Genomic DNA, 26,788 nt, shown 5'->3' on the forward strand with positions numbered 1-26,788 from the left:
CAGCTCTCACTCCGAGAATAGAGGGACCTGATAGCACGCAAAAAAGAACTTCTGAAAATCCTACACCCCAAAAAGTATCATTTTTATCATTCCTAATTAGAAGTCAACTGAATACACCTTTGACAATGCGGGTCCTTCAAGTACATTTAAAAAGTTAAATTACTGTTGGTAAAGAAAAAAAATGTTGTAAATAATGGAAAATTTAGGTCAGTTACATTTTTTGCATTATGTAAGATTTAGATCCCAATATGAAAATGCAACACCACTGGTCACCCACCCACATTTATGTACATCAAAGCAACATACCTGTCAAAACACTCAAGATGTATATTTTTTCAGTGAAAAGGCTTAATTAAGCATCCCTTTCCTTTCTAGCTGATGAAAAATTGCATATGGAGCTAGTTGGACATCAACATGTCCTCCTCCTCAAAACCCCCACCCCCAACAAATGTAAGCATTCTACATCATTCAATTTCATGGTGAATAATTTGCATGAGATTTTTGTTTGTAAACCCAGATCTTCAATATGACATGCCTTTCTAAAACTAATGATGTTGGAATATTATTTCCTTTGGGATACACTTCTGGATACCAGAGTGGCTTTTATTTCCTTTCATAATTCTTACCAAAAAGACAGAATTATTGATCCATATAAAATTGTTAGAAGAAGATTGACTGTTGCTATTGTAAATATATCAAGATGCCTGAAGCATCCAACATTACTGGGGGGGAAAGTGCAGCCATACATGCATGTTCATTAAGTACTGTAAGATGATTGGATGCAAGAGTGCTATAAAACGATAAGCTATTATTATTACATTATATTAACTAGTACACTGAAATGTTAGCAGGAAAAAAGTTTCAACATCTAGAGGAAATGAGAATAATGAATTTAACAAAATGCTTTAAAAATACATTTGGAAAATTACTATTACACATTCAAACTGTATCCCATTTCTTGTTCTGTTTATTATTCACAATTAAAGGAAAAGACCAACGTTAGTTTTACATGATGGGTGAAGAAGCCAAGTTTCAACTCCTTAGGATTTTAAAACCCAAACTGGATTAGGAGGGATGGTCAGAATGACAGATTTCAAATGTAATTTTAGGAACAAATATAAATAATAAATTAAACCTACCTTCTTGACTCCTTGATTTAGAAAGGTTTGAGCAAAAGCTTCCAATACACAGTTGAGCAACCCTGCTCCGGTAATGGATATCCTCCCTTTCTGGATGAACTCTGTCCTATAAAACAGGAATGTAACAATTGTATTCCTCTCTTTAAATGCATGGACAGTAATTCTATGATGAACTATATTTTATAAACAGGCACAAAATCAAAATTCACTGCTTAGATTCAGACAAGTGGATCAGAGAGGGTGCTACTGTGGGCAGGGAAGAACAGTGTTTTTGTCCACCATCAGGGGGAGACATTCACATTGTTATTCCTCAAAATTATTTTGTTATTGTAAAATTAAATGGTGGTGAAAGGTGTAGCGGGAATGGTGGGTGAAGCCCACCACAATGAAAGACACACCCCTCTTCTTGGTGAGGTTGGGCCATACTGACAGTTTTGAACACTAAAGGTCCTTTGCATCCACAAACAAGCAGCAGCAAAACAAGCTTGACTTCCACACTGGCAAGCCAGCAAGCCTCCTAACCTGGACATCTGAGTGTAGTTCAGTCTCTACAACTTTGCTGAGGCTGCCCACCAGGTAGCCAATTGTGGTGATGTGACCTTGCTCAGTTTCTCCGGGCCTCAGTTCCTCATCTGTAAACTGAGCTGAACCAAGCTCGTTTGCTTTTGTCCTTCAGATTAATGCAACTTAATATAACAATGTAATGGAGTCAAAGAAAGAGTTTTGCAGTGCATAGGTGCTGCCACACCCCCTGGCTTGAAGTGGTTTCCATCACATTCAGGGTTGACAGTTTGGTTCAACGGCTCTCAGCATACCCCCTGTGCAAATTGTTCCAGCTTGAGTGTGTAGGAAAACATTCAGAAACAGGAATGTGTCCACAAGAAATAATAAAGCCACCATGAAGACCCAACCCCATACAATCAAGATTTATTTATTTATTTTTCATGGCTCTGGGAGACAACAACAACAAAAGCTCATGGAAAATATTGATCACTGATTGATTCTTGTAGCACACAGCTGGCAATGCCACATCATTACAACAACACAGTCACAGGGAGAAGTCTATTAATGAGATCCAGCTACTAAATTATTGACTAGTTAAGTACTGCAAATTTGGCCTAATTGTTTTCGTGATGGGAGTTTAATTAAAGTGTCTTTAGTACAAAAAGCCTAGCAATATTCTTATTCAGACAGTGTCAAGGAATGCTCTCACAGCTTGCTTGGCCTTTCAAAAGTAAAATTAAAATTTAGATTGTGTGAGGTCCTTTAGCGAGGAAGCTTTTGTTATGTGAGAATTTATGAAGTATCTACACATGGAGCATTGAGTGCACTTGAAATGTGTTTAGGGCCCTTCATTTTCAGTTTTTATTTAATTTAATTTTTCCCAGTGTTTATTACCACCAAAACAAAAACAGATGAAAATCAGTGCAAAAAACTATTAATTTTTTTGAGTAAATATCAGCATTTATTGTGGTGGACAGAAAAACGGGGGGGAAGTATTCAGTAGATTAATGCTTTGAATTCTGTTCAATCTCATAGACTCATAGACTTTAAGGTCAGAAGGGACCATTATGATCATCTGGTCTGACCCCCTGCATGCTGCAGGCCATAAAACCGTCCCTACCCCTTCCCTGGACTCTGCTGTTGAAGTCCCCAATCCTGTTTTTAGTCACTTCAATCGGCAGAGACCCTCCTGCTAGAGATCCCTGCCCCATGCTGCGGAGGAAGGCGAAAAACCTCCAGAGGCTCAGCCAATCTGCCCTGGAGGAAAATTCCTTCCCGACCCCAAATATGGCGATCAGTAAGACCCCGAGCATATAGGCAAGAGTCTCCAGCCCGACCCCTGTTAGCCATTATACTATTTACCTACCATTGCTTGGCTTTCCTTGACTACTATGTTTTACCATTAAACCATTCCCTCCATAAACTTATCTAACTTAATCTTAAAACCAGACAGGTCCGTCGCCCCCACCGTTTCCCTCGGTAGGCCGTTCCAATATTTCACCCCTCTGACGGTCAGAAACCTTCGTCTAATTTCAAGTCTGAACTTCCCCACGGCCAGTTTATATCCATTCGTTCTTGTATCCACGTTAGTACTAAGATGGAATAATTCTTCTCCCTCCCTTGTATTAATCCCTCTAATATATTTAAAGATAGCAATCATATCCCCCCTCATCCTTCGCTTTGTCAGACTAAACAACCCAAGCTCCTCTAGTCTCCTTTCGTACGACAGGTTTTCCATTCCTCTGATCATCCTAGTGGCCCTTCTCTGCACCCGTTCCAGTTTGAGTTCATCTTTTTTAAACATGGGAGACCAGAACTGCACACAGTACTCCAAATGAGGTCTCACCAGCGCCTTGTACAACGGAAGCAGGACCTCCTTATCCCTACTAGATATACCCCGCCTAATGCATCCCAAGACAGCATTGGCTTTTTTCACCGCCACGTCACATTGTCGACTCAGTCATCCTGCGGTCTACAAGAACCCCTAGGTCCTTCTCCTCTTCAGTTACTTCTAACCAATGCATTCCCATCTTGTAACTAAAATTGTTATTAGTCATCCCCAAATGCATCACCTTACACTTTTCACTATTAAATTTCATCCTATTTCTGATACTCCAATTCACAAGCTCATTCAAGTCTCCCTGCAGGATATCCCTATCCTCCTCCGAATCTACAACGCCTCCCACCTTCGTATCATCCGCAAACTTTATCAGCCCACTCCTGCAATCGGTTCCGAGGTCAGTTATAAATAGATTAAATAAAATGGGTCCCAAAACCGAACCTTGAGGCACTCCACTAGTAACCTCCCTCCAACCTGACAGTTCACCCTTTAATACAACCCGCTGCATTCTCCCCATTAACCAATTCCTTATCCACCTCTGGATTTTCATATCGATCCCCATGTTTTTCAGTTTAACTAATAATTCCTCATGGGGTACAGTATCAAACGCTTTACTGAAATCCAGGTATATTAGGTCCACCGCATTTCCCTTATCTAATAAATCCGTTACTTTCTCAAAGAAGGAGATCAGATTCGTTTGGCACGATCTGCCCTTCGTAAAACCATGTTGTAATTTATCGCAATTGCCACTACCCTCCAGGTCCTCAACTAGTTTCTCTTTCAGAATTTTCTCTAACACCTTGCACACTACAGATGTTAAACTAACAAGCCTGTAGTTACCCGGATTACTTTTTTTTCCTTTCTTGAAAATAGGAACCACATTAGCTATTCTCCAGTCTAACGGGACCACCCCCGAGTTTACAGATTCATTAAATATTATCGCTAATGGGCCTTCTATTTCCCGTGCCAATTCCTTCAATATTCTCGGATGAAGATCGTCCGGTCCTCCTGACTTAGCCCCATTAAGGTGTTCAAGTTTTGTTTCTACCTCGAATACGGTAATCCCCCATCCTGAATGCCCCTCTGTAGTGGTGCTAGTATCCCTAATACCTTCATTGGCCTCATTAAACACCGATACAAAATATTCATTAAGATATTGTGCCATGCCTAGATTGTCTTTAATCTCCTCTCCGTCAATAGTCTTCAGCAGTCCCACTTCTTCTTTCTTTGCTTTCTTCCTATTTATGTGGCTGTAAAACCTCTTACTATTGCTTTTAATTCCCCTCGGTAGGTCCAACTCTACACGGCCTTTAGCCTTTCTCACTCTCTCTCTACATTCTCTGACTTCACTTAGGTACATTTCCTTACTGATCCCTCCCCTCTTCCACTCTTTGTACGCTTTCTGTTTTTTCCTAATAGCCCCTTTGAGTCGGTCGCTCATCCAGCTCGGTCTAAATCTCTTGCTTAGTAATCTTTTTCCCTTTTTTGGAATACAGGCCTCCGACAGCTCATGCATCTTTAACTTAAAGTAATCCCAGGCTTCTTCTGCCTTTAAATCCATTAATACGTTTGCCCAATCCACTTCCCTTACCAGTCCCCTTAATTTGTTAAAATTGGCCTTTTTAAAATTATAAACCCTAGTCTTTGATTTAATTCTGTTACTCCTTCCATGTATTTTAAACCAAATTAGCTCATGATCACTGGAGCCCAAATTGTCCCCTACTACCACTTCCTCAACGAGGTCCTCACTACTTACTAGAATCAAATCTAAAATGGCCTCCCCCCTCGTCGGTTCAGTTACCACTTGATGGAGGAATTGATCAGCAAGCACTTCTAGGAACATCTGAGCCCTGTTATTGCTACTAGCGTTTGTTCCCCAATCTATATCCGGGAAGTTAAAGTCCCCCATAATTACACAGTTTCTGTTAGTAATTACTTCTCTAAACACATTAAATAGTTCCTTATCCATATCCTGGGTCGATCCTGGCGGTCTATAGCACACTCCAAGTACTATCCCCGGAGAGGCTCTAGTAGTCCTATTACCCAGTGTGAGTATTGCCCAGACGGACTCTGTGTTATCTAATCCATCAACTATTATTTCTTTACAGTTTATTGACATACAATGCCACCCCCCCACCTTTACCTTTGTTCCGGTCTTTCCTAAAGAGCGCATACCCCTCCATACCTGTGTTCCAGTCGTGACTGCCATTCCACCACGTTTCCGTTATTCCTACGATATCTGGTTTCAGCTCTAGGACCAAGAGCTCCAATTCCTCCATTTTATTACCTAGGCTTCTGGCATTGGTGTATAGACACGCTAATGTATGTCGTTTAGCCTGTCTCCCATTAGCAGCACTATATGTGGTTTGCTGGAGAACTAAAACAGAACGCCACCTCTGAAGAAAACACTCTCTCTCTAATCCCCAAATAACACTTCTCATTTGAACAAACAGTTAGTGTTTTAGACTTAGAACTATTAGCCTATAATATTTACATTTAATAATTGGGCCTTACCATTTACAGCGCATACACTCAGCTTCATCCTTTTCTCCTGTTTTTTAAAATTTTTGACTACTTCCTTGTGTTCTGAAACATTCTGATACAGATTTTCATTTTCTCCCCATTGTAGTGTGTCAAATCTTTAAACCGTTATCTGCCAACAGCTTGAAATGTGTACGTGGTGGGCATGAGATTCATCAGTACGTTCAGATGTGCACACCCTTCAGAGCTTGCGGATGTGCCTGTTTGCTTATTGTATGCATCTTCTCATCTAGACTAATACATAGCCTTACTTCAACGTGCAGCTTTGCATATACACCGGGACTAATGTATTATCCTAACACAATACATTGCATGATATATGTATTTTTCCTAATAAAACAAGTTTATATAGATATAAATAAAAATGATACAAAAGTAGGGTGAAAAATCAGAAAAAAAAAAATGAATAATATTTTGTAAAACCCAGGAATTTTTAGGTAAAAATTGGTTTAAACTGAAAACGAAGGGGCTTGCAAGTATGCACATCTTAATGGAACAAGTGTGGTTCTCCAGTCATTTCTGGGTCAAATAATCCCAGTAAGGCTGATCTGAGAGGATTTGGATATTCTTCTTGAGAGGTTCCGTCCCTATCTCCTCTTTCAAAAATCCTTCCACACAGGGCCGGCTCCAGGCACCAGCTTGCCAAGCAGGTGCTTGGGGTGGCCGCTCCGGAGAGGGGCGGCATGTCCAGCTATTTGGCAGATGGTCCCTCACTCCCGCTCTGAGCAAAGGACCTCCTGCTGAATTGTCGCTTTTTTTTTTTTTTGGGGGGGCTGCTTGGGGCGGCCAAAACCCTGGAGCCGGCCCTGCTTCCACATTCTGGAAACTGGCAGAGTTCTTAAAAGCAGAGATAGAAGGTCAGAGTGTTTGTGCTGTCTTGCATTTCCAGTATTTATGGACCTGGATAAATTCCTTCGACAGAATGTAGACTAGGGGAATGGCTCTGTAAAAATCTAGCAGTTCAATCCAGCACTTCTACAAGCTGTAATTTCAAACACAAGCAGCCCCATTTCTGTAAGAACAAGGACACTTTTCAGATAGTCTGTCATAAACTGATGCCAAAGTATTTTAAAATTCAGGGTGGGCGGGGGCCAAGAGGTGGAAGAGAAATGAAAATTGTGAAGTCTGAACCTTGCAAAAATCTACCAGACAAGTGGTGTCCTTGATTGATTAGATGGAATACAAAACATTTCAAAGCCTTACAACACTTTGTTTTAGGAACAGATGAACAACCATAGTGTAATAAGCCAGTAGACCATCCTGTCCTCTCTCTGACAGTAGCATATATTAGATGCTTCCAAGTATTGGGCAGGGGGGCTTTCACCCAGCCAATTCTGTAATACAGTAACACTGGAGAAATTTCTTCCTGAGTTCAGCTGCTTACCAGCTTGTCACCTGAAGCACAAGGATTAATAGCCCTTATAATTTTTGACCTGGCTGTGCTGCATATTTCATAGATTCCAAGGCAGAAAGGACCATTCTGATCATCTAGTCTGACCTCCTGCATAGCACAGGCCACAGACCTTCCCCAAAATAATTCCTAGAGCAAATCTTTTTAGGAAAACCATCCAATCTTGATCTAAAAATTGCCAGTGATGGAGAATCCACCATGACTCTTGGTAAATTATTCCAATAGTTAAATTACTCTCAAGGTTATACATTTACGCCTTATTTTCTGGCTGAATTTGTCAAGCTTCAATTTCTGGCTGTTCAATTGTTTTATACCTTTCTCTGCTAGACTGGAAGAGCCCATTATCAAATATTTGTTCTCCATGTTGGTACTTCTAGATTGTAGACCAGTCACCCCTTATCCTTCTCTTTCTTAAGCTAACTAGATTGAGTTCAAGTCTATCACCACAAGGCAGGTTTTCTAACCCTTCCATGTTGTTTGTGGCTCTTCTCCGAACCCTTTCCAATTTCCCAGCATCCTTCTTGAATTGTGGACACCAGAAACAGACACAGCATTCCAGCAGAGGTGGCACAAGTGCCAAATACTGAGATAAAGATACATCTCTACTCCCACTCAAGAGTCCCCTGTTTATGCATCCCAGAATTGCCTTAGCTCCTTTGGCTGCAACATCACACTAGAAGCTCATGTTTGGATGAATATCCACCAAAACCCCCAAATCTTTTTCAGAGTCACTGCTTCTCAGGATAGAGTACCCAATCTTGTAAGCATGGACTACATTCTTTGTTCCTAGATACACACATTTAGCTGCACTAAAAACACGTATCATTTGCTTGCACCTCGTTTACCAAGCAACCCAGATTGCTACCTGCCCTCTTCATTAATTTATCGCTCCCCCAATTTATGTCTTCTGGGGACTTTAAACAGTGATGATTTTATGTTTTCATCCAAGTCACTGACCAAAAAAAAAAAAATGTTAATAGCGCAAGACCAAGAATGGATCTCTGCGGATCCATGCTAGAAATACCCCCGCTCAATGATTCCCTGTTTACAATTAACAGAAGTCTAAGGCTTGGTCTACACTAACCCCCCAAATCGAACTAAGGTACGCAACTTCAGCTACGTGAATAACGTAGCTGAAGTTCGAAGTACCTTAGTTCGATCTTACCTCAGTCCACATGCAGCAGGCAGGCTCCCCCGTCGACTCCGCGGTACTCCTCTCGTCTAGCTGGAGTACCGCAGTCGACGGCGAGCACTTCCGGGTTCGACTTATCGCGTCCAAACAAGACGTGATAAGTCGAACCCAGAAGTTCGATTGCCAGCCGCCGAACTAGCGGCTGGGTATTGACGTACCCCAAGTATATTACATCAGCATTATTACCTTTAGCAACCAAACTTGTAATCTCATAAAAAAGGAAATCAAGTTAGTTTGATAGGATCTATTTTCCATAAACCCATGTTGAACGGTATTAATTATATTATCCTCCTTTAATTCTTTAGTAATTGAGTCCCATATCAGTCACTACATTATCTTGCCTGGGTTCAATGTCAGATTGACAAGCATTTAATTACCTGGGTCATCCTGTTTACCCTTTGAAAATATTGATACAATGTTCACTTTCTTCCAGTCTTCTGAAACTTCCCCAGGTGTTCTAAGACTTATTGAAAGTCAACATTAATGGTCCAGTGAGCTCCTTGGCCAGTCTTTTTAAGACTCTTGGCTGCAAATTATCTAAACCTGTTGATTTAAAAATGTCTAACTTCAGTAGCCACTGTTTAATATCCTCCTTCAGATGTTAGTGGAATGGAAAGTGCATCATGATCATCTGAAGAGACTACATCTGTTTTTTCCCCAAATACAGAACAGAAATATTTATTTACCCCTTTTGACTTTTCTGCGTTATTACTGATAATTCTACCACTTCCATCTAGTAATGGGCCAATACCACTGTCAGGAGTCTTTTTGTTCCTAATATACCTAAACGCCTTATTGTCCTGAATTCTGGCTATAGAGTTCTCCTTGTGTCCCTTTGCTTCCCTTATCAATTTTCTACAATTCATAGTTTCCGATTAATATTTGTTACTATCAACTTCTTCTTTCTTCCATGTTATCTATATTTTATTTTTTATAGCTACCTTCTCTTCCTCTCTAAGCCACGTCAATTTTTTTAAAACTATATAGCCTTCTTCCTTGACTATGGATTTTTTGGCATCTAGTAAAGTTTTCTTAAAACAATTCCTAATTGTTCACATTTTTCTGATTAATGTTTTTTCTCCCACTTCTACAGTAACATAGCATTTACTGAGAACAATAGCAGGACAACTACATTTTGGGCTTTAGTGCATTTTAATGAATTGCAGAGGTTAGGTTTCCAACACTGTATTTACATCTTAATTGGCTAGTTCACTGAATAACTTATTTTTTCCCCCACAAATTCACATTAATGACAGTATATTCACCTCACCATCTGTCACTGTTCTGATGGCTTAGGCAGATTAACAGAGTCCTCAAAAGACACACCAAGAAAGAAAAAAAAAAAAAAGCTAGCCAAAGTGTAGACTTCAGAACAAAGAGGCACAGGAATGTCTTTTTCCAGTGCCCAGGAAAGCAAAGCATAGATACCATGTGTTGAAGCAGATACCTGTTATAATTCAAAACAGGTACAGTAATTCATTTCACAATGTCTCACCCATTTGCCTGATCATACCATTTTAAATGCTTTATTATTTACTTACAGTGGTGCCCAGTAGGTACTAAAAGCTTTCCAAACTCTGGGTCCTTGTGAGTTCCTCTGAGCATGAATTTACTTTGCAAGAAAAGAAAAATGTGCAGCACTTAGCATAACTGTATCCATATGTACCTGAACAGAAACATCACCTTTGCTTTTGAGACGAAGTTTGGTATTGTAGGTAAGGCACTGGGCTAAGACACAGGAAGATCTGGGCTCAGTTCCTACCTCCACTACAGACTTTACTATTTGACCTGGGACAGGTCACTTAATCTCTTTATGCTTCACTTCCTAATCTGAAAAATGAGGCTATATCTTCCTTACCTCCCATGGAGTAAGATAATTAATGTTTGTGAGGCATTCAAAGAATCAGATTTTAAGGCCAGAAGGGACCATCATGATCATCTAGTCCGACCTCCTGGACATCACATGCCACAGAACCTCATCCACCCACTCCTGTAATAGACCCCTAATCTCTGGCTGAGTTACTGAAGTCCTCAAATCTTGATTTAAAGATTTCCAGTTACAGAGAATCTGTCATTTATGCTAGTTTAAACCAGCAAACGACCCATTCCCCATGCTGCAAAGGAAGGCAAAAAACCACCTGAGTCTCTGACAATCTGACTTGGGGGGGAAATTCTTTCCTGACCCCAAATACAGCAAGCAGTTAGACCTTGAACATTTGGGCAAGACCTACTAGACACCTGGGAAAAATTTTCTACATTGAGTCAGAGCCCTCCCATCTAGAGCCACGTCTCCAGTGGCCAGAGATATCTGGCAATAGCAGTTGCAAAAGAGCCATATGCTCTTGTAAGCAATCTCACCATACCATCCTCTCTATAAAAACTTATCAAGCCCGGTTTTAAAACAATTTAGGGTTTCTCTCCTCCTCCCCCCCCTCCCCCCACCACTACTCCCCTTGGGAAGGCTGTTCCAGAATTTCACTCTTCTGATGGTTAGAAACCTTTATCTAATTTCAAGCCTAAACTCATTGATGGCCATTTTATATCCATTTGCTTTTGTGCCAACATTGGCCCTTAACTTAAAATAACCCCTCTCCTTTCCTGCTGTTTATTCCTCTGGTGTATTTATAGAGAGCAATCATATCTCCCACTCTGCCTTCCTTTTTGTTAGGCTAAACAAGCCAAGCTCCTTAAGTCTCCTCTTGTTATGCAAGTTCTCCATTTCTCTGATCATCCTAGTTGCCCTTCTCTGAACCTGTTCCAGTTTGAATTACTCTTTTTTAAAAATGAGAGACCACAGAACTCCAGATGAGGAAAGACTAGGAAGACCACAGTGATATGGGCCATATAAGAACCTATGTAGATTTTTAAGGACTTGGCTAACAGGAAGAGTATTTAGATAATGTGTATAAAAAGGAACCCCAAAATGCTACAGGGCAGATTCTGTCTAGATTGTAAGCTCCTTCGGGAGGGACTGTCTTTTGGGTCTGTGTTCCTACAGAATATAGCACAAAGAACTTGATCCATGACTGTGGCTCTTAGGCACTATGACAATAAAAATAATACATCATCTTGATCTCAGTCACCTTGGTATAAATCCACAGCAGCTCTACTCAAGTCAAGTCAAGAGAGACTAACACTGTTAATTTAGGTGACTTGAGTGGTGCTAGTCTACGTTTACACCAGCACAAGGGAGATCAGAATCTGGCACCAAGTATTTAACAGTTTGGGGGCTAAGTAGGGGCAAAATATCTCCTAAGAGTTGCCATCCACTCTCAATACAGTAGTGACACCAAAGTTGCCTCTAGAATAGGCCACTGCAGAAAACATCCATCTGAAAGGAAGGGTTATCTTGTCACATTGAAGCAATATCCACCCTGCCAAAGGGAAGTCACGCAATTCAGGAGAATTTCCATGTTGGGAGGGCCTTTAAACAAGTTCCACTGTGGGTCAGCTTCTGACCTACAGAACCTTTAGGTGATGCAATTTTTATTTTTTTTAATCAGAACAGCCCAGTCTCTTTACATTTTAAATTCCTGGGCTGGTCACTTTGCCTCGCTGGCAACTCTAGGGTCACTGTCATCGAAATCTGCTGGAAAAGCGGATCATAATTCATTAGGGTTACCATACATCCGGATTTTCCCGGACATGTCCAGCTTTTTGGGCCTCAAATCCCCGTCCGGGGGGGGAAATCCCAAAAAGCCGAACATGTCTGGGAAAATAGGGACATGCGGGGCCGGGGGTGCTGGGCCGGGCCGGCGGTGCCGGGCCGGCAGTGCTCGGCCGGGGGCTGGCCCGGGGCCGAGCCAGGCCGCCGGAGGGAGCCGCTTGGTTGGGGGGGGGGGGGGGAGCCTCCTCCCCCCCACACCCCCAGCTTACCTGCTGCCTGCTTCAGGCTTCCCGCGAATCAAATGTTCGCGGGAAGCAGGGGAGGGGGCGGAGTTGGGGAGGGGGCGTGGGCAGGGCTGGGGGCAGGGCCCCATGGAGTGTCCTCTTTTTGGACACTCAAAATATGGTAACCCTAAATTCATACTAGCAAGGGGAACTTTGCTTTCATTTATTGCTATGACGCTCTCAACAACTAAATCACATGAAAGCAGATTGTATAAATACAATCTAGCCACAATATGCACAAGATGACGGAATAAGGTTTGCAATTCCATTCCTCTTTAGACTTTTAATGCCTTAAGGAGTTTCAAGAATTTGCCCATGAAAACAGTCTCTTCGTATTTATTTTCTGTGGTCACAAAAAAATCTGGTACAACAGGCTTCTGTCTGTATCTAGATTGAACGGGGTTCTCATTCTCAGAACATCTCCCACTTTAGGCCATAACGCACAATTTTGTTACTAACCAGCACCACTTACAGTTCTCTTCACCATGCGTTGCTTTCCTACTTCTCTCCAGTGGCAGATCTCCTCCACAGATTTAAATATGTCACCTCGAAAAAATTTTCAACTTTTCATCAGAACCTTTCACAGCCTCATCTTATTAAGGTGCACTGAACTCTGAAGAGCTCATTCTTTGTATGATGGAAAAATCCACATGAATGGACTTATGCAGACAAGGGATTTAAAGGAAAATTGCAGTAATTTCTGTCTCCTAGAGGACTACAGAAAACTTCATTTATAGAAGGAAGTTATAAAGCAATACTTAAAACCACTTGATATGTTTCAGAATCCCTATTGATAAACTGTCCATTTATGAACTCACTAAGGACAGCCATTTTAATGATAACTGAAGGGGAACACGGCTTATAGGCAAGTAAAACAAGATGAGCTGTAGCCAAAAGGCAAAAGAACAGCATGTTAATTGCACAGCACAGATGTAGCTCTAACAAAAAAAAACTTCCAGAAACAAACTGAACTTGCTTTAAAAGAGCTGTACGAGTTCACTGCAGTTCTCTGTGTCTGACTGCAATTCCAACGTTCTCCTCTGGTAGCCTGACAATGCTGTCCATTCCCATTTTATTCTTTCACACACACACACACACACACACACACACACTATTAGATTATATATATATATATAAAAAAAAAATATAAAAACAACCAACATATAGGGTGTTGTAATTAAATAAATAATTATTGGTGACTTGAGCACATTTGCAATGGATCAAGCGATTCATAACTATTTCATATTCCACTGCAGTTTTCCTCCCTTGCATTTCAGCATTACTGATGCTGAGTTACCATTCCAGTCCTAGAAGACTGGGCAAGGCTACACAAGAAGGAACTAAAGAGGACAAGACGAAAGGAAAATGGAACGGCATTTTTTTTAAACACCATTATTTCTACCAATTCCTTGGATATTTGAAACCAAAATCTATTCCTTCAGCTTCAACTCTGGGTGAACTGGTTTGTTATAGGGTCACACAGGTTCTCATTTTAGGGGAAAAAAGAGTCAAAGATTTATATGGACTTTGTAAATATAAAGCATCTATTTTGCATCCATTTTGACAGTTAAAGTGTTTTTGAATAGAATTACAACTTTTGCTTTGTAAAATAAAGAGAAAGTTTGATGCACTGAAGTTACCTATTGATATCTCATATAGCAAATCCACTCCCAAGAAGAGTTACAGATTAATCTTACAGGAGCAACTGCAAGGTGGGAATCAATCTTTAGAGCTCAGTGTTTACTGGTAAAGGTGGGAGGTGGGGAAAGGGGGGTTTGAATATAAAATAAAATGCACAAAAAGGAAACACAAACAGCCATCTGAGATTTCAGAATACTGAGGACTAGCCCCATCTTCCAGTATGATTTCACTACTGGAGAAAGGGGAGCAATATCTCCTACAACAACGCTAAACAGGGACAGTAGAGAGGATGACTTGTTTCACAAAAGTTACTGTTAGACATTACGACATAGCATTTCAACAGAGGATACTGAAGTACTTATGGAAGACACAGTAACACTAGACAGACAAGTCTATTCATCAGAATAAACTATCAGAATGTCCAGTTCACTGTAAGCAAAACAAATTAAGAAAAGGTGAGCAGTCTACATGCAAAGTTTTTGATAAAGAAGCTAAGATACACAATAAATACAAAGTTGACACTTTCAAATTAGTATAGCCCTAAAGCAAAACGCTGTAGAGAGGTTCAAAGTTGTGTTCATTGAATATTTCCAAACAATGCAACCTTTGGATCTCCCACCAAGAAATGGCTCCACCAGAAAAAGAGCTACGTATTAGATAGATATAAAGGAAAGGAGGAGTCAAATTTCTTATATTTGGACATTTCATATTTCCCTGGTTGAAATCAAACAGGTCCTTACAAATGTGGCTGGTAAGCCTGGGTTACATGTTGGGCTGGAACCTCCACATAGCAAGTTGCACATTTAAGTGGAAGGTACAGAAAGTGAAGACAGGACAAGAAGTACAAGTTAACCCCAATTCTGCAATAATCACAACGCTGCTGAGAAGCCACCTTATTACTCAGCAGCAGAGGAGATTGTATGTAATCTCATGTCTCAGACATTTTTTGCCCTAAATCAAAATGCTAGGTGCCGAACAAACATCTAGTAAGAGAGACTTTCAAGAAAGAGTGCACAGTCCAATTTAAAGACAAGACTGAACAAAACAGACAAAGGGGTTTAGGCAAGAAGGACAACGTCAACAGTGATAGGAACACATGGCTAAATGAATTCACAGATTCTGAGTATTTCCTATACTTAAAAAATCACCCAAAAGACTACCTATCCGCGCCCCCCCCCCAAATGAAATCAGTAATTCCAGCTAGCGACATACCTAGGCATTATCCACTGGCAATTTACCATAGGTGGGACTACATGCAATGGGCTTGAGGGTTACTACTACTCAGTATAGAAGAATAAATATGGTTTACCCTTACCTGTGTCCACATATACCCTCTGCTCATGTTTAAGTGCAACCACTTTATGTTCAAAAACAACAAGGAGTCTGGTGGCACCTTAAAGGCTAACAGATTTATGCCCAAATAAATCCGTTAGTCTTTATGGTGCCACCAGACTCCTTGTTCTTTTTGTAGATACAGACTAACACGGCTACCCCCTGACACTTTATGTTCAATGCTGCATACAGCTTGTATAATCATAACCTTAAACAAACAGCAGCATGGGCAGGCTCGTCATAAACACAACATGACATGTTGAGCCGAGAAATAAACTAACGCAGGTCCAAAACCCTCAAAAGGTTAAGTGTTTATCTTACTAACACATTCCAGCGCTTTTTGTAGAGACTGTACATTAACACATAATTAAAGTTCTTTTATTTCCTATGTATAAGTTCTCCACTTATTCAAATGCAAATTCTACCATGCCCATCCTACACAAAGCTGAAACTCATTCAGACAAGATCTCGCCTTTAGATTTTTCTATTTCACATGCTGGGAATTGTTAAACTTAATGTAAGATCTACTTTCCTGATTTCTGCACAAAATCCTATGGCAGCAGAGTGCAGCAGTCATCATTCAGACTCGCCTATTCTGTTTGTGGCTTATGAGAAACAGATGGAGGATCATATTGAGGCTGGGGTAATTCCTCAACTTCAGCCTCTAGTTTCAAGGCCTCTCAGTTTAATGCCCTGATTCAAGAGGGAATGGCTTCTATACTGAAGACTGACAGGACCAAATTTTAGCTACCTTTTATTTACAATGTAGTCTTCATGGCAATCTTCTTGTTCCCCAAATGTGGGATGCAATATGGGTACAGCTACAAACTACTTTTCTAGGAAACTTGAGAAACCCCAAAGCAAGATCACAGGGCCCAGGATACTAATCACAAGAATGGTGTAGAAAGTAAGGGCAAGAAGTTTGTCTTCTGATGGCAAGGTTCTCCTCCCCCATATTAGTCTGCTCACATTTGCAAGGAACTGAATTTATTTAGGCTAAAGATGGGGCCTTTCTTAAATGTCTTTAGAAATTTCAGGAGTAACATGGGCTGTACCAGAATACCATGGTATGTTTCACAGAGACCACCGCAAGGCAAAATAAATAAATAAATATATACGCAATACTTACATTGCACACTAAGCGAAGTAAGATGGAACAGTGTTAACACGAGGGACAAATTTCAACTGGTCATTAGTAGAATGAGACCAAGCCAAGAAGACTTAGAAAAAAGGACTTGAACATTCCCAACATCCAAAGGTGTTTGGGTGCAGAAATTTAATTTAGGCCCATCTCTAGTTACCAGCTCAAAAGGCAAAGTGGAAAACATTTTTAGGGTTACACGTCTTCTTTGGCCAACTAGATTGAGTATAATAGACTTACACACACACGCTCCACCTTACCAATTTGGATTTTCCAAGCTTTCCCTGAAGACAGATTCTTCACTTAGAGATGCATATTGTGTCCAGGTAAGGCAATGAGACTTCATAACCATATTTCTTTCCTGCATATTAAGCCAAGATTCTTCCTCTAAGTAGATGTCAGACACTTTCAAGACACTGACCTGTCAAGTGTAAGGATAACTTTCAAAACTCAGTATTTTGAGACCAAACACTTTCACATATTTACAATTTATTTTTATCCTTGTATGCTAAAACTGAGGATTAACACTGAGAATGAAGGCACATCAACGGCAGCCAGTCCTTAATGATACACATTGACCTTAATAGATGCCGGTGAGGTCATGCAAATGTTCAAAGATTTATGCAAACTGCTCAGTCCCCAGCCAGATTTCCTGGACTGCTAAATGCTAAATAAATGATCTAGCTACATCATGTTTCATTTCTAACTGGTTATGGCCTATTTAAAATGATGGATTCTAATAGGGCCCATTCACAGACTATTGCATGCAAGACACAATCAGCTAAAACTAAGATGTGCAGCACAAACCTACACCTGCACCCTCCTGTTTCTGGGCTGCTCTGGCCCCCAAAATAAGTAGCTCCTCAGGGGGTAAGTTAAGTTACAGCAGACTGTTCCCAGCTGCCTATGGGCAGCAGCTCTGCCCAGAATCCCCACAGAGCTGTATATTGTGTCTCCACTCCCAACACACCCCTCCTGCCAAATCATGCTCTCTACCATGGGGTTTCAGGGGATCATCAGAAGCCAACTTAGGACTGTCTTTCTCTGCTCCTACACTGGGAGTATTCCTCCTCAGCCAGACCTGATGCTTTTAGAACTCATTTACTCTGGTCTGCCTTCTACCCAGGGCACAAAGGACAGAACCAAAGTGAGAATCGCAGCCTTGGATCATTTTACATTCCGTGTCCAGTAGGTGGAAATTTACTTTTTCCTGCGTGGAAGAAGGATGTAGAATAAAAAACACAGATGTAATGGGCATAAATGCTCTCGTACTAACTATAAGAAAAGTTACAAGCTGTTAATAAAATTAAAGCTAATTTTCATCAACTGAAATTTAATTGAAACAAGGTGGGTGAGGGAATATCTTTTATTGGACCAACTCCTGTTGGCGAGTGAGACAAGCTTTTGAGCTACACAGGAAGAGCTGTGTGTAGCTCGAAAGCATGTCTCTCTCACAACAGAAATAGTTGGTCCAATAAAGAGATTTTACCTCACCCACCTCATCTCTCGAATATCCTGGGACTGACACCACAACAGCACTGCATACAAATTTAAGTGAGGGCTCTCTCATCACTGCAGTGCAATAAGAGATTCCTTAGATCACCTATATTGAATTTGCTACATCTGTTCTCCCATTCACCCGGGGGGGATACCTCGCATTTTCTAGACTGAATATTTCTAGGGATGATGAAGGAGTGTAGGAATGGAGTGGGGTTGAAGTGACATTGCCGGGTTATAAATGTTGGTTTTGATTGTGACACAAGTGTCTTGGATCAATCAAAATGATTTTCTTTTAAAGATAGCATATTTTTTGCTACTTATGCTTTTTGTATTCTTTGTTCGCATTTCTTTCAGCTTTGACCATGAATACAGCGAATGAAAATACACTCACAGCATTTGGAATTCAAAACACTTCCATGCCATGTTCATTTTTCCCCCAAAAATGTTTTTATTGGCATTTAAACAAAAATCCATGGCAGCATTTCTGGAGTGGTAGGTTTTGTAAGAGACTGCAAAAGTGCCAAACAAGTATTGAAAAGTCTTGCACAAGGTCTCCCTCCCCCCCCCCCCCCAAAAAAATCATGAGATTTGATAGTTTGGGGTTATTTTTTACTTGAATTTTGATTTCTGAGCCTTCAGAGTATACTTGGGTCACATTTTCAAGATTCTCTCTTCTACCAAGAGGGCTAGAAACAAAAGCTAACGTTTCAAGTAATCACAGGACTCTAGGAGCGGAGCTTTATCAAAAAAAAAAAAAAAAAAAAAAAAAAAAAATACCACAAGAGAGCTGGCAACCTTTAAGATGTTTCTACAAAACCTATTATTTGGGGTAACATCTCTTTAAAAACCTTAAGTTCACACTAAAAATGCCAATTACATACATTTTATAAAACATGTATACAATTATTCAAAATCACACTTTAGTAATAGCCACACGGATATATTCCAAGGTCTTCCAGTAACCTGCTTCCATGGAAGGACAGCAGCTTGCTTTAAGAGATTTCAATAAGAGAGAAAACAATTTGAAATTGTTGAAGGATTCATCTCGACCATTTTACAGGTACGCAAGAGATGCCACCAACCATATCTTAATCTGTGCAAGACTGCAGTTTTGTCCTTCCTAACCAAATGTAAGGCTCATTTATATAGAACCTTTTAGTTATTTTTCAAAGAAAAAAGTTTTAACTTTCTTCTGGCTAAAAGTCTCTTCACGTAAATTGCATCACAAGCCTGTATCAGGATTGTTTGTTCGTTTTTTGTTTTGTTTTTTAAGCATCACTTAAAAAAAAAAAAACAAACCTGGATTTAAAGTAATTACCTTTCTTAAGATTGCTGGAATTACATTCTGACATGTTGCAATTCTCCTTCTGTAAATAATCCCTGTGGACAAATCTGATCATAAAAAAAAGAAGAAGAAATAAGACATATTGAATAGCTAGCCTGCAAATGTTGCCTTTTATCAATAAAAATAAAATATCTGGAGATGTCAACAAGAGAATGAAACTGCAAACAGGAAGGCTGGCAAACTAAGGATGCATTAGACTGTGTTTTTTATTAATTATTATTATTATTATTATTATTTAGAGTAACCACAGTATTCCTTCTCCTTTGCCAGACAAAGTGATAAACAAGAAAGATGCTGACAATCTGGGCTCAGTCTCATTAGGAGGGTATCTGTGCCCATCACTACACTCTAGCACCCCCTACCAGCCAGAGAACAGATGGTATTTTACAAACATTTTATTGGCATTTATACTAGTACTTGTAAGGGGCACAGCATTGCAAATACAGCCAAACTCAGCCCTCACATAAGTGGGCATGAAAGCATTGAAGTCAGAGCTGGATTTGGAACATAGCAGCAAAGGAGTTCATTTTCAGTGGCACTATTTTGTTGATGATTGGGGAACAGAGAAAAGTAGAGTGCAAGTATTTTAGTCTGTATGGACTGTTTAGCAGTCAGGCCATGCCTGGACCAAAACGTTGCTCTCCACTTGCTCCATTCCGCCACTTAATATTCTCAAATACATCCTACGGGCACACAGAATACACTCCTCCCTCTTACTGCATTTGAGGTCTACAGCAAGCACTTCTGACTATTCATTTATTTTTATATTGAATTGGGCCCAATGACAAGGACAAAGCTATCTATTAAAAAAATCAAATGATAGTTATTTAGCATCACCAAAAACGTGACTGGCTTTCAGGATCTCTTTGCATTTTAATATTTAATGAACCAGACCAAGTACAGAAACCTTAGTATGCTGCGAAAGGAGAAGCCAACTGGCAGATGGCCCAGTTTAAAGAGAGCTCTCAGTGATAAAAGAATGTCTTCTCAAAAAGTTTATCTGGTGGGATCTGTCGGCTGTGAAAGGGCTCTGATGGTACACTGGGTAAATATTAGGTGCTTACATGGTATATAAACCATGTATCTCCCAAGAAAAGGGCTGCTTAGTGCATACGGGTACAATTTTACCCTCAAAATACACTTTTGCAAATGTTCCATTTTCTCTATGCAGGGGCTGCTCAGTGATATCACGCTTGTACAAAGCAGAATACTGAAATTAAGACCCACCATGTAGATCTATTTTAGGTACTTACATGGCCATTTTACAGATTGGGAATTGAGGCACAGAGAGGCTAAGTGATTTGCCCAAGGTCACACAGGAAGCCCGTGGCAGAGCGGGGAACTGATCTCACATCTCCCAGGCTCACCACTGGACCATCCTTCCTCTCAATGTGAGGCCAGAGTTTAGCCCTACATATTTCCATTTGACTGAAAATGCTATCAAAATCAATACACTTCCTTTGTTTGCATCTCTTTCCCAGCAAGTCATCACACTAATCTGGGAGACAGAGGGTCTCTCTATTAGATCACTCGTGAGCAGCTTGGGCCATAAGATGAAGTACAGAAGTCCTTCTCTCACCCAAAAATGAGAGCTTGAGTGCATTTCCAAGAGCAGAAACATAGATAGTTGTTTCAGCACAAAAACACTCTTTTGTATGGATGTTTATTCCCCCATATTTTAAAATAAAATGGCCCAAGTGTACAGACACTGTATATCAGCCAGTGTGCTTAAGTGGCAATTTTCCAGTGTGCCTACTAGTAAATCTCTTTTAAATTACAAATACAAACACAAACACTATCTACCCATTAACAGCAGCAAAGGCATCAGTCTCACCAAAATTCTGTCACCTGAGCAAGTGTCCCTTTTCCAGACAGTGTCACAAATGTTTGGCAATTGGAGAAATCTAAATGCTTTACACTATTTTAGAAGTATCCCTTTGTGGGGGAGGGATAGTTCAGTGGTTTTAGCATTGGCCTGCTAAACCCAGGGTTGTGAGTTCAATCCTTGAGGGGGCCACTTAGGGAGCTGGGGCAAAAATCAGTACTTGGTCCTACTAGTGAAGGCAGGGGGCTGGACTCAATGACCTTTCAGGGTCCCTTCCATCTATGAGATAGGTATAGCTCCATTTTTTTTTTTTATTTTTTTTTTTTTTTAATATTTCCAGTGATTAAAGCAACTGGGGTGGGAATCTGGGACACTGGCTTCAATTTCTGATTCTGACAGGGTCTTATTATAGGATATTGGGCAGGTCACTGAACCTCTGTGACTGTTTCCCCATCTTTAAAATGGAACAATGATACCTCCTTTTCACACACAGAATGTGAAACCAAAGTAATCAAATATCTATTGATTTTGATCACTTAGGGTTGATCTCCATTGACTTCAGTGGGCTTTAGAAATTCACTGAGTCATGACAGAAATGGAATGGACCTATACACTGAAAGCAAGTACACCTCTACCCAGATATAACGCGACTCAATAGAACACGGGATCGCATATAGCACGGTAACCCCAGGGCTGCGGCAGGGGGGCTCGGGTGGTGCTTTAAAGGGCCCGGGGCTCCAGCTGCTGCGGAGAGTCCGGGCCCTTTAAATCACCGCTGGAGCCCTGCCGGCGCTACCCCGATATAACAGGGTTCCACCTGTAACGCGGTAGAGATTTTTGGCTCCCGAGGATCATGTAATATCGGGGTAAAGATGTAGTACAAGTCATGCTTCTAATACCCTCTGAATTAGCTCCCAATCTAAAAAGAGTGTAAATAAATGTTAAGCTCTTTGGGGCAGACTGTCTTTTTGTTCTGTGTATATACAGCACCTTGCACAATGGGGTCCTGTCCATAACCATGGCATTACTGAAACACAATAATTATGACAACAACATGAATAAGTAGCTTACCTGTTTTTTCTTCCATGGTTTTTATAGCTGTGACATGTTTCTCCATGGGACTGGGATACTAGGTAAAAATGTACAGTATAAACATCACTATATTTGTCACTTGGGTAAGAGAAAATTGCTAACACGCACTTGTGAAATCAATAAGCATTTTCATGGTCTCTCAATAGATAGAAAGAGCAGGTTTGTGTCAAAAGTGTGCAGTGTTGCCAAGAGGAGAAATTAAAAATATTTTTTAAATTTACATTTGATTTATTGTGGTGAAGAGGTTTGCTTAGCCTTTTAAAAAAAAAAAAACACACCACCCACAACCTTCAGTCTCACTACAGAACACTCATATTAAACAGAGATTTTAAAGCCTGAGCCAGCATACAGAATACCCTCAAAGCAGAAAGAGTAAAACTGATCTGTATCACAAGGTTCTAGCTGACCATAGCTTGCAGAAGTGCCATAACTCCATGAGTCAAATTCATCCCTAAGGAGCTACACCAGTGATAATTTGGACCCTATGTTTCCTGCAGTACAGCACCTGTAAATGCTACCGAGCATGCTTACAATACAGTTCATAGCCCAAAGTTAAGCAGCAAGATGCAGGAAAGCTGGTTTACAGTGGCATCTGGAATGCAAAATACTGGATGTGAGCTTTTTCTGTCCTGCAACATCTTTAAGATTTCTTCTAGAAAGGAAGAGGTCACTTCATACAGTAATGTACTCGTGGGCGTGCACATCCCTCTGCTCCAGCGGCTGGCTTGAAGAGAGGCTAACGGAATTACCACTACTGCCTGCGGCTGCTAAGGCAAATCTCCTTTACCTCAAGTAGCAGAGTCATTTCAGAGTTGAAGAAATGAGACTCTAGCTCTGACTGCCCAAGATTGTGTGTGCAAGAATTATGTAGACATTGTATCAAATGTCTGAAATATATGGACTCTGTAGGACACGCTACCTAATAAGGACTGTTTTATGTAGAGAAATAGAGGCAAGACATGAGTAAGCCATTTTGGCCTCCCTGTTGGCAGAAAGCTTGAGAAGACGAAAAGAACTATATTACCCATTGCTAAAAGCAAGCAACATTCACATGAATTGATGCTGAAATCGAAAACATAAAGCGAAGATAAATCATTGCAATCCAACACGACTCAAAAGGAACTGGGCTAATAGAAATCCCAGATTAGTATTGAGAAAATACTGAACGCCGGATAAAGATTAGCATTAGACAAAAAAATATAAAGAGTGAAAGGAGGTGGGAAAATTATATCTTAAGACTAAACGAGTTAAGGTAATGCAGTGATTACTAGTAACAGGTGTTTCAGCATCCAGATTTAAAGTAACCAGGAATTCTGGAGGAAAAGGGATAAAAATTCCGGAAGAGGCTAATCGACTCACCCTGCAGTACCACTACAATTATTTTTGTTGCTGGGAATAAAATTTGGATTTAAAAAAGGAAGTACAAATCTGTAGACTCCTGTTATGTAGTTAAATCAGAGGTTTCTATGCAACATGCTGCTTTGAAATGGCACAAGTAGTTGTATAATTACATTATCAATGTAACTTACACTCTGTAAGGCCCAATTGTGTGAAACAAAAAGCCATTTACATAAATCTTTCACTAAATAGCAGACTCTATTACCCAAGTATTTAAAACAGAAACAGACTCAATTTCCTACACAGCAGAGTCTAAGAAATGGTGTTAAGAGCCTATAAGCAGATGGAATGGTTCAGCGAACGTAGCAGACACAACAAAATAGACTTCTAAGCCAACCATGTTCTTCCCCCAAGGCTTTTATTTCCTGAGGATCTTCAAGTACAACAACAGCAGAGAGCAGAAGTCTCACTCTGGCTATTTCCTCAACCCTGGAGTGACTTTATGGGGCAGCTGCCTACCCTCAAGGCATTGGTCTCCACCACGGCAGGTATGGAGGATCCAGCCTTCCTCTTGGAGTCTCTGATTAACCTGAGGGCTCTTGCCCTTGAGCAGGAGTTCAAGGGAGAGGGGAAACTGCTGGAGTCAACTTTCCTGCGCACCAGCGATCAGGCAGGGCCTGTGCACCTCGTCACTTACAACCATTTAAGCAAACATTATCTCCATGTTGCGAGCTATTGCTAAATACCATAAAATAATGGAGAGGACCCAGCTTGCTCTCGCTAGTCATATATTACTTCCAAAAATCAATCAACCCACCCACCCACCAACATTCAGGCTGCAAATTCAAAAAAAGCCAAAGCTGCAAAGTTAGGAAGTGCCAGAATTAACGATGTCTGTGCAACCTTAATTCAGCCCTCTTGTGCATATCCATTATGCTACAGTCTTTAGTCACATTAATTTTTTCCTTCCTCCCGACCCCTAGCTCCTGTGCCCTCCACTTTTGTGCCTATATACTTTCCACCTCCTCTATTCCCATCCATCACCAGTTCCTCTCCCGCTCCCATTACTCCAATCCCCACCATCCTCATATTTCTCAGCCCTCTACATTCCACTGCCTGGACCCAGCAGGCAAGGCATTGAGCATACTGCAGAGACAGTCTCCTTACTTCCATTTCCCATGCATGGTGCCCCAGTGGCTTGCAGCAGCCAAGAGCAGCAATTGTAGGGAAAGTCTGGCTCAATCTCTGCATCCCCCCGGATAGAGTATGCGCAGTACAGAGAGAATCTTCAAGGGTGATGAACAATCAACTTGGTTGGCGTTAGAAAATGTCCATGGTTATACAGGTGAGATATGTTTGCTATGGGTGATGAAAGGGAGATAGTCATTCAATGGTCCATATGCAGTGCCTCTTCTTATCTTTGACTTGACTGCTAGTGCCTTGGTTTTCTGGTGGTAGGATATACAGTGCAGCAACTTTAATTCCAAGTTAAAAAAAATTTGGGTTGAAATCATTTATAAAGCATGATTGTTTCCTTTATCTCTACCATCCCCATGAAATGATTTGATGCCATCTTGTGGTCAATTCTAGAAAGGCACCGAATCAGTCCACTTCATAGTACTTTTATTGAGCCCAGAATGGGAGGGTGCAGGAGACAGAAGTGAATTTCAGGAGATAAAAAAAATTGGCAGAGGCAGGATGATTTGCACATATTGCTACTTGGTTTCATGACAAAATGAGGTGGGGAGAAATGTAGTGAGACTGCTGATATCTTTCACCCCACCACTTAAAGTAGGTCTCAGTATATAAAGCTGAGGGCTACTAAGATTTCGTTTAAATAATCATTTTAAAAAGGGTAAAAGACAGCAAATGGATGAAGCAGTATCAAGGGGCTGGAGCAGAGACCTGGAGAGAAGAGATCTGGGTTCTATTTCCTCACTTGCTTTGTGCTTGGCCAATGAACTTTTGCATCTCAGTTTAGGCATAAAATATTTACCCATCATTGTAAAATGCTGAAATATGCCATAGAAACTTCAAAGTACATTTGATGGGGAGGAGTGTTTGGGTACTGGGGGACAGTAATTGATAAATACTACTCCTGCATGAAAAGTAAATAAATGATTCATTGTAATGGTGGCTGATTCACTTTTAAAAACTGACTAGACTTCAAGTCAGTTTAAAGTAGTTTCATATTCTACAATTGCCCTGGAGTTCCTCTGTCAACTTGTATGGTTTTACAGACAGGTTTTCCTATTTTAAAAACACTGTTTAGCCCTCTATCGCAGTGTGAAAGGCCCAAAGAAATAATGAGAGAAATTAACTAATTAGGTAGGAGAAACAGTGAAACTGACTTTCACAAGCTGTCAAATGCACACCGGGGGTGGGGAGAAGACTTTAAAAATGAAATTTTTATCTCCGATTACTCCTTAGGTGTCAGTGGGGCTCCAGGAAGATCTACGGGTCCAGTTTATAGAACTGGAGCCAAAGATATATATAAATTAAATTAATGGAGATATCCTATCTCCTAGAGCTAGAAGAGACCTTGATAGGTCATCGAGTGCAGCCCCCTGCCTTCGCTAGCAGGACCAAGTACTGATTTTGCCCCAGATCCCTAAGTGGCCCCCTCAAGGATTGAATTCTCAACCCTGGGTTTAGCAGGCCAATGCTCAAACCACTGAGCCATCCCTCGCCGATATGTTATCTATGCTGTGCTGGCTTTCACACTTGAACTACAAATTCATTTGCTATTTCTAATAAATAAACTGGACACAGAAGCATAGGACCGAAAAGGACCTCACAGGTCATCTAGTTCAGTCCCCTGCACTCCTGGCAGGATTAAGTATTATCTAGACCATCCCTGACAGGTGTTTGTCTAACCTGCTCTTAAAAATCTCCAATGATGAGTTGTACTGGTGATTATCCTGCTTTGTTATTTATTGAAAACGATTAATTCATTTCTCATTTTATAGAATGCCAACAATGCAGAATGATAGCATAACTCTGTTAACGCCTAATGTTCTGTCTTTCTGCAAATCCAGTGACTTCTAAAAAAAAAA

At 40.6% G+C, this 26,788-nt stretch overlaps 1 protein-coding gene across 1 annotated transcript in view; it reads right to left on the reverse strand.

The window, feature by feature from the left end:
* Positions 1 to 26,788, reverse strand: part of PRELID2 (PRELI domain containing 2) — a 46,299-nt gene that overhangs the window by 10,553 nt on the left and 8,958 nt on the right. The window contains exons 2-5 of the mRNA XM_054037832.1: positions 22,374 to 22,431; positions 19,451 to 19,524; positions 16,893 to 17,053; positions 1,140 to 1,245 (exon numbers count right to left, since the gene is read on the reverse strand). Of these exons, the coding sequence (XP_053893807.1) occupies positions 1,140 to 1,245; positions 16,893 to 17,053; positions 19,451 to 19,524; positions 22,374 to 22,431 (399 nt within the window). The remainder of the gene's footprint in view (positions 1 to 1,139; positions 1,246 to 16,892; positions 17,054 to 19,450; positions 19,525 to 22,373; positions 22,432 to 26,788) is intronic.

The sequence above is a fragment of the Malaclemys terrapin genome, chromosome 8 (assembly GCF_027887155.1).
Source record: "Malaclemys terrapin pileata isolate rMalTer1 chromosome 8, rMalTer1.hap1, whole genome shotgun sequence".
Lineage (NCBI taxonomy): Eukaryota > Metazoa > Chordata > Testudines > Emydidae > Malaclemys > Malaclemys terrapin.